This window comes from Phocoena sinus, chromosome 20 (assembly GCF_008692025.1).
Source record: "Phocoena sinus isolate mPhoSin1 chromosome 20, mPhoSin1.pri, whole genome shotgun sequence".
Taxonomy (NCBI): Eukaryota; Metazoa; Chordata; class Mammalia; order Artiodactyla; family Phocoenidae; genus Phocoena; species Phocoena sinus.
Window position 1 is genome coordinate 52,489,716 of NC_045782.1, and position 8,953 is coordinate 52,498,668.

At 61.2% G+C, this 8,953-nt stretch overlaps 1 protein-coding gene across 1 annotated transcript; it reads left to right on the forward strand.

Moving 5' to 3' along the window:
* The first annotated feature begins 3,783 nt into the window (after nucleotides 1-3,783).
* On the forward strand, nucleotides 3,784-8,475 carry BTBD17 (BTB domain containing 17). The gene is made up of 3 exons (XM_032617193.1): nucleotides 3,784-4,142; nucleotides 5,758-6,034; nucleotides 7,308-8,475. Exons 1-3 carry the CDS (start codon nucleotides 4,058-4,060, stop codon nucleotides 8,380-8,382), a joined length of 1,437 nt encoding a protein of 478 aa, XP_032473084.1. The 5' UTR covers nucleotides 3,784-4,057; the 3' UTR covers nucleotides 8,383-8,475.
* Nucleotides 8,476-8,953: the final 478 nt, after the last annotated feature.

An 8,953-nucleotide genomic window follows, 5' to 3' on the forward strand; every position in this document is an offset into this window, starting at 1 on the left:
ATCAACACCATCCGGCGTGGCTTGCGCCCTGGAGAGGCTGGAACCTGCGCCCAGCCGGCTCCCCAGCCCCATGCGGGGAAGAGCGACCGGTGCAGCTCACAGAGGGCACCCGGGACAACGTGTGGAGTGGCTCGAGGAGAGCTGAGGCCCAGCCAGCACTCGCTTCCCACGCTCACCCTCTGGGAACGTCCCAGAGCTGGTTTCCCTACGTTAGATCCCAATTCCGGGGCTGGAGCTACCTGGATGCCCACCCCCAGCCTCACCTCCACGCGCAGCCCTGGAACTCACAGAGGCCTTGCTGACCCCTGCTGGCTGGGGCCTGACCCTGAAGTCCTCCGAGAGTCCTCTGGCTTTGGCCAGGTCCCCTGGGTGGCACAGTGGGACCAGAGTAGGCACTACCCACTCAGGTCCCCAGGCAGAGTGTCCAGGACTCCAGACCCAGAGGGTGAAGGTAGCACAGATAATTCCTCAGGCCACCACGTCCCTGCACCAGGACGCTGTGGATACGCAGAGGGCCGTTTACAGCCGGGTGTGAGGGTCTCTGCTGACATTTCCTGAGGACCTACCCTGTCCTACACGTGTCACCCTCCCGGCAGCCCCTCAAGCTAACTCAGGTTACCTCCGTTTCACACAAGAGGGGACCGAGGCTCAGAGAAGGCCAGCAACTACGCTAAGCCCACAGAGCTAGCAAGTGGAGGTTGGAAATTGAACGTGGGTTTGTCCCTCCCCCAGAGCCGTTCGCTGGTCACTGGCCCCCACCATCTGCTCTCCGGAAGAGCAGGGGCTGAGGCAGCACGAGGCCACTGTGAGCTCGGGCTTTACAGGGAGGGGAAGTGGGCCAGGCGGACAAAACTCAGATGCGGAAGGCCCTCCAGTCGGGGGACAGCAGGATGGAGGCAGGGAGGCAGGTGTGCCACCGCGGGACAGCCGGGCTTCAGGGGAAGCTTTCAATATCATGTCAGTTACTTCAGGGTGCAATTCCTGTAGCATCGCTGTGCCGCCCTGAATCCACGTGGCCTGGAACCTAAGCTCGGGATTGCCTCTTCCCCAATCTAAGCGTTTGGGGGCTCCCTAGCTCAGGAAGGGAGACGTCACAGGTGCACGGGAGGCTGCAGCTGGGGTGGGGCTGGGGCTGGGAGCCCACCCCTCCGCCGTCCTGTGTCTGATCACTCACGCCACAGATCCAGAAACTCTACATCTGCCCCAAGCTTGCTTCTCCAGCACTAGAGATTCCTTGCCCCACGGGGATCATCTACGGCTACCGAAACATCGGCTACTGAACATCTGTTCAGGTTTTTCCATAAGCTGTTACCCAAAGGGCCGAATGAACTTTTTCGCCAACACAGTAGCTTCCCAGAAAAGACAGTATGGGGCCGTGGAAAGAAAGGTCAAGCAGCAACGCAGCACTTGACTCCTGGCTCTGCCCATTCTGAGCCGTGAAACCTCAGACAAGTCCCTTGAGTTATAGACACCCTTGCCTCGGGTGGGAAGCGACACTGCTCTCTGTTCTAGCTCAGAGTTGCTCTCAAGGAATTATGGAGCTTCCAGGTTGACAGGGCAAAATGAAACAGACTGTCTCAGATCTTCCATCTCCAAGATTGGGCAGGGCGAACGCCCTCCTTCTTCTCTCCAGCTCCAAGACTCTCACGCACACCACACACACACACACACGCATGCAGGGAATTCCCTGGCAGTCCAGTGGCTAGGACGCCGCGCTTCCACTGTAGTGGGCACGGGTTCGATCCCTGGTCAGGGAAATAAGATCCTGCATGCTGTGCTCTGTGGCCAAAACAAAACACATGCGTGCACACCTACACACCACACACACACACACGTGTGCGCACATACATAGCGCGCGCACACACACACACACACACACACACACTCCAGAAAACCTCAGGCTAAGAAAATGAGAATGGAGAGTGCGTATTCCTGGAGAGCCAATTTCTAAATCAGTAGAGGGGTTTCAGGGATAACAGAAGTTAGAGCTAGTAAGAGGTGGAGCCTCTCAGAGATGGGGAGTCAGAGGTGACCCTCCTGAGTCTTCTTGGTAACCTGGGACCTCCCCGATCCCTGCACACTCGAAATGCCATCCATGTAATTCTAGCAGGTAGACCTTAGCTTGGGGGTGTACGTGACAATCGCCGAGATGCTGAGAAGACACAGGTGCCCTGGCTCCTAGGTGGAGTGGGGGAGATTCCAGTGCAGGCAGCCACACCTCTAGGGGCTGATGCAGCGCGAAGTTAAGACCATTTTCTGAGTAGTGGGTTCTCGTAGCCTCATCTTTTTATCATCAACATTCCTGTCGGAAAGCATTGCACATGGAAGCCGGGATGCCCTCAGAGGCCACGACCCCCGTCACACTGAGGCTCTGTTTTTCTGAGCTGGGCCAGGGAGGTGGTGCAGGCCAGGGAGGTGGTGCAGCCCACGGGAAGGGCAGGCGGGCAGCCAGTGGGCAAGGGATGGTGGATCTGGACAAGGGGAACCAGGCGTGAAGGTCAGGACAGCCGGGAGGGGTTTCCGCTGGGCTGGACAGCTACATGTTTGCCAACCCGGACGAGGCAGGTGCCAGACCCACTTCCCGCTCTCTCTGTGGCTCCAGAGAGGGGGGTGGAGCTGTTGGGTCTCTCTGTGCCAGCCCGGGGCAGAAATCAATGTGTGGAGCTGGTCCCTGGCATCCAGAGAGCAAAGGAGGGTGGGCTCCCACCCATCCCCAGTTAAAGACCCAGCCTCAGGAGAAACTCTGAGCTGGATCTCTCAGGAGCACACCCCACCTCCACCATTTCAATTCAACAACTTGGAAGGACTCCCTCCCATGGAGATCGGGGCCAGGCCCTACTTGCTTCTGGAAAAGGTGAGGCCTCCCCAGCACCTGCCCACCCATAACACACACCCCTTGGGCTCTAGACGCCACCCTCCTCTCTCTGTCCTCCTTTGTCCTTAGAAGAGCTCTCCTCTGTACTAACCCAGCTGAAACGGCCACCTAGCTCTCTGCCTGTTTCTCCAACTGTCAGGGTGGGGTACTGGGTCTGCTGTGTGTCTCCTTGGAACTCTGAGATGGGAAAAATTACACTAGGAGGTCGGACAGAAGCTGGTAAAAGAAGCCTTCCAACAAGGTGAACCAAGAGACCTGAGACCTCTCGGGAAGGTGAATTAAAGGAAGGAAGTGACCAGGCATCTCCAGTCCCCATGCCTGGATTTGGGCTGCTTGGGCGGGGGGTGGGATGCCTGCCGAGGACCAGCCTCCAGCGAGGCGGCCAGCTCTGTTCTGGGCAGGGGTCCTCCGTGCAGGGGTGCACAGGCTCGGGTGCAGCTCCTCTATGCCCAGCCCTGCCATCTTAGCTCACCTTGACCCTGGGTGAGGGGTGTGATGGTCACAGCCCCCACCTCCCTAAAGACTCATCACCCTCCCAGGAACATTCTTCAAAGAAGACACGAAAATGCTACCAGTTACCCCGTGGGCCCCTATTTGAGACCCTTGCCCTCCTTTCTGGAGAGCCAGCCCACCCCAAAATGGGAGAGGGGGAGGGGTGGGAGCGTGAGCTGCCGCCGTGTTTCTCTTCCAGGCCCTTCCTTTGCCGCCGGCTCACCGCGGCTCCCCAGCCGTGACGCTGGCAAGCTCGTGCTCTGTGCCAGGGTGGAGGCCGAGCCTGGGATCCGGGGACCGGGCCGGCGACCCTCTGCGCTGGTGGCGGCGACTGGTTCTGGAGCCCCCTGCCTGCCCTTTGGAGAGCCTTAAACTTCCCAGAAGAGGAATGAGTCGCTGTGCCAGGTGGTAGGAGCTATGGGGGAGGGTGCCGGATCCGTCCCCCTCAGGGGCCCACCGGCAGTACAATAGCCCCTGAGGCTGCTGCTCTCTGGCTTAACTCGTTGCCTGGGCAACAGCTGGGGCCCGTTTCCACCAATCCACGGCAGAGGCTGGGTGGTGGGCGGGAAGCCAGCCGGGGAAGGGAGGGCACCAGCCCCTTGGGCGGGACCCTATATAAGGAGGAGGAATGTGAGTGGAGAGGTCTGGGCTTCGCTCTCCCTCCAGTGGGCTTGGGGACAGGGCACAAAGATGCTTAGGCTGGGCTACACCAAACCTGGGTCCTGGGCCAGCTTCTGGGCCATCCTGACCCTAGTGGGCCTGGTCGCTCGTGCAGGTGAGTGGGCAGGGGGCAGGGAGAAGGGGCAGGACCTTCCGGCTTTAGCCACACACGGCCAGGAGGGGGCGGTGTCCAGCCAGCCAGGACGGGCGCAGAGTGGATTTGATCACACAGCTCCGTGGAGGAGGGCAGCCTGCCTCCGAGGGGACGAGGGCTGGGCAGGCAGGCAGGCAGGAGTCTCAACGACAAGAAGACCCTTCCACTGTCCATTGTCCCAGGCAGCTGGGCCCAGCTAGAGGCGAGTGGGGTGCCATCAGCATTCAGGGCCTTCAATGTGACAGCTTGGAGAGGCGGGGCTGGGAGATAACCTCGGGCTCCTCTCTCACCCTTTCTTCCTCCCTCTGTCTCCCTCTTGCTTTACACAAAGATGCTCTGCTCTCCTGTGAGTGCCCTCTCCAAGAGCGCACATGGGCCTCGGGACAAGTGTGTGTGTGTGTGAGTGTGTGTGAGTGCGTGTGTGTGCATGTGTGAGTGTGTGTGTGTGCGCGCGCGCTGGGGGGTAGGTGTGCCCGTCTGCTGCTGTCAGCTCCTCACACTGTGCTCCGCTTGGAGAAGCTGCTGGCAGTGTTTTCTGTCATTGAGTTTTCTGTCACCGAGGGCATGTCCCCAGCTGACCCTCACGGTATCCCTGGAAACATGCAAGAAGGGCCCAGCGCGCCCAGCCTGCAAGGCGGGAACACCAGCCTCAAGGCACAGGTACCCCGAGAGTCCTGTCCAGGACAAGCTGGCCCTCTGTGCTTTCTCTGGTCTCCCGCAGGCCAGTGGAGACGGGACCCAGGAGGGCTGCTGGGCCTGGAAGCAGCTTCCCCTCCAGGCTGCAGCCTCCTCTCACAGCCAGGCCCTCCCCTCCCACTCAGCGCTGGGGCGGATCCTCGGCCCCCCCCCCCCACCCCCCAGGTTGCCAAGCCCATCCTCTTCCAGGGCCTCTGGCAGGCTCCTTCTCAACGCTTCCTCAGGGAGCCTGTCTCTGATTCCTGCACCTAAAGGAGCTGCCACCCCACTGCTATCACCTCCCTTATTTACCACCATCTAAAGCTAGAGTGCTTACTTATGTATGTATTGCCTGTCTAAGGAGCTTGTGCTTTGATGAGTGTAAGAAGCTGGCTTGTTTTGTTCACTGTGCTATTCTGAGCTCCAGGAGCGTGTCTGGCTTGTAGTAAGTGCTCAGTTTGTTAGTGACTGCACTCCTTTGGACAACTCTTCCGAGGGGTGAGGTGCACAGTTCTTCAGGAGGTGAGACGGGGGGGAACCAAGAGGTTCCTCGACCCCCGCCTAGGGATCTGGCATCATGGAGACCAGCTCTGGACACTTTGTCCCACGCTGGGTCACGAGCTCTCCCCGCCAGGAATCTGCCCACCTTCCAAGAGCATCCTCTCAGGGTCTGCTCAGGGTCAGGTTTACAAGCTTCCCCACCCAGGATGTGCTTGTGTGCGCACAGGTGCATCCACGCACTTCACGGGCACAAACAGGTGAGCACACAGCCTCCCCGGGCTCATCCGCTCTCTGCCCACAGCCAACCACATGCATCTCCAGCTGGTCCCTCTGCAACCCCAGCAGGCTGCCCGGGGCCTGGGTGCCTTCTCAGGCTGTGCCGTGTTCCTTCCTGCTGCAGCCCAGAAAACCGATGTCGGCGGGGAGTCAACGGGCACCTCCATCAACCACTCCCAGACGCTGCTCCAACGCCTGCAGGAGCTGCTGCGGCAGGGCAATGCCAGCGATGTGGTGCTGCGGGTCCAGGCTGCGGGCACCGACGAGGTCCGAGTCTTCCACGCCCACCGCCTGCTGCTGGGACTGCACAGTGAGCTGTTCCGGGAGCTGTTGAGTAACCAGAGCGAGGTGGTGCTGCAGGAGCCCCGGGACGGCGCTGCTGTCTTTGACAAGTTCATCAGGTGGGGAAGGATCAGGGGGAAGACTCCGGGACTTTCCAAGCCCCTGGCTTCTCCACTCACAGGGTGACGGAAGCCCTGGATCCTAGCAGACATCATGCCCGTTCCCTGGATGTCATTAGGATGACCGTGCAGCCGCCTCCTTCTTCCCTCCTTCCACTGCACTCCTGCAAAATGCAGCGTGACTCCCCTGCCCTTGCCTGGAGGCTCTGTGTGGTTTGATGTCACTTACCAGTTACCCTCAGAGCTGTTTCCAAATCTGGCCCTGAGAGCTTTTAAAAACTGTAGATTCCCGGGCCCCACCCTGGATCCTGGGCTTCCCGTCTAGGGTTGGGCCGAGCAGTCGTTTCTTTCCTTTCTTAAAAAAATATGTATTTATTTATTTGGCTGTGCCGGGTCTTAGTTGTGGCACGTGGGATCTTTAGCTGCGGCATGCGGGATCCAGCGCCCTGACCAGGGATCGAACCCACCCCCCGCGTTGGGAGCGCAGAGTCTTAGCCACTGGACCACCAGAGAAGTCCCCCAAGCAGTCGTTTCTTATTTTAATGTCTCCGGGTGGCTTCGGTGTCTGGCCCCGTTTTGAACCAGAGGGCTAGGGAGCTAAAAACGTTAGCCATCTCTCTGCCCCATCTCCTGCCTCCTGCTAGTGGGGCACCATTCACACTCTAGCCTGAGAAAGTGACCCTGATTTGACGGCTTAGATAAGATGGCTGCAGAATTCGGGTCATTGCTTCCAACTTCCGGGCAACGGGAAGAGGGATAACACGGAAGGGCCAAAGTGTCTCCCCGCCACCCCGGTCAGTTCTACTTAACCAGCATTCCCCCAATCCCACTCTGTGCCTCTGCGGAAATCTCATTGGCTAGAATTCAGTCACATGACCGCACTCGCTCTAAGGGAGCCTGGGAAACATCTTTTAGTCCCAGAGGCAAACAGCGAAGTGAAATGTCTTGCCCACTCTCATAGCGAGCAGCTGGCGGCATGTGAGTCCAGATAGTAAACCCCGCAATGGCAGGAGCTACATCTGTCTTGTTCTAGCACAGAGCTCGGCACCTAGTAGGTGCTCAATACATGCATGCTATTTCCATGTCCCCACGAGAAACGGAAAGAAGAGGCCGTGAGGTCGGATGGGCCTGGGAGGGCCCTTCTGTTGGCGCCCTTGACCATGATGGCCTCTGACCAAGGCCGGGGCCCTCTAGACCCAGAAAGCGGCTCTGGGTGGGGTCGGGGTGGGCCCGCCCGCCCTGACCGCGCCCCATCTCTGCGCCTCTCCGGCAGGTACCTCTACTGCGGGGAAGTGATCGTGCTGCTGGCGCAGGCCATCCCCCTGCACAGGCTGGCCACCAAGTACGGCGTGTCCTCCCTGCAGCGGGGCGTGGCCGACTACATGCGCGCGCACCTGGCGGGCGGCGCGGGCCCGGCGGTGGGCTGGTACCACTACGCGGTGAGCACCGGGGACGAGGCCCTGCGTCAGAGCTGCCTGCAGTTCCTGGCCTGGAACCTGTCGGCCGTGGCGGGGAGCGCCGAGTGGGGCGCCGTGAGCCCCGAGCTGCTGGCGCAGCTGCTGCCGCGCTCGGACCTGGTGCTGCAGGACGAGCTGGAGCTGTTCCACGCGCTGGAGGCGTGGCTGGGCCGCGCGCGGCCGCCCCCCGCCGTGGCCGAGCGGGCGCTGCGCTCCATCCGCTACCCCATGATCCCGCCGGCGCAGCTGTTCCAGCTGCAGGCGCGCTCGGCAGCCCTGGCGCGCCACGGCCCGGCGGTGGCCGACCTCCTGCTGCAGGCCTACCAGTTCCACGCCGCCTCGCCGCTGCACTATGCCAAGTTCTTCGACGTCAACGGCAGCTCCTTCCTGCCCCGCAACTACCTCGCGCCCGCGTGGGGCGCCCCGTGGGTCATCAACAACCCGGCCCGCGACGATCGCAGCACCAGCTTCCAGACGCAGCTGGGCCCCAGCGGCCACGACTCGGGCCGCCGGGTCACGTGGAACGTGCTCTTCTCGCCGCGCTGGCTGCCCGTCAGCCTGCGGCCCGTCTACGCGGATGCCGCGGGCACCGCGCTGCCCCTCGCCCGCCCCGAGGACGGCCGGCCGCGGCTCGTGGTCACGCCGGCCAGCAGCGGCGGCGACGCGGCGGGCGTGAGCTTCCAGAAGACCGTGCTGGTGGGGACGCGCCAGCACGGCCGCCTGCTGGTCCGCCACGCCTACAGTTTTCACCAGAGCAGCGAGGAGGCCGGCGACTTCCTGGCGCACGCCGATCTGCAGCGGCGCAACTCCGAGTACCTGGTGGAGAACGCCCTGCACCTGCACCTCATCGTGAAGCCCGTCTACCACCCCCTCATCCGGACCCCCAAGTAGCCAAGCGGGGCCCGGGGCGGGAAGCTCGGCGTCCCTGAGGCCTCTGGATCGGGAAATACAGGCCCGGCAGAGATGGGCCAGAGGGACCAGGAGTGGCATGGCCAGTGGAGGTGCCCACCCTGGCCCCCTGGGTGGAATCCACCTGAGGGGTGGTAGACCACATGCCTGGTTTCAGGAGCTGATTTCACACTGACTTGAAGGTAACACTCTTGGTAGAATAAACCAATGCTCAGAGAGGCGAGGGGATGATTAAACCACCCAGTTCATGGGTAAAAACCATCCAAGGAGGGCTGCACAGGTCAGGGGCTCCCCATCTTTCTTTAGCTTTTCCCTGAGGGCCGCACCTCCACAGGGAACAGGGCAGGTAAAAGCATCCGACTGGTCAAGGCACCAGGTACCCCTGTGGGTGCTTTCTCACCCTGAAGCTGGGGGGCTTAGCTGAGCAACTTCTGAGTCCCGACTTGCAGGGGGTAACCACTTCATTTGGCTTGTGGACCACCCCAAGTCTCTGGCCTCTCCTGGGAGGGGGTCTGGGGAGGGGGGAAGGCTGGTGGGAGGGGATGTGAATGGG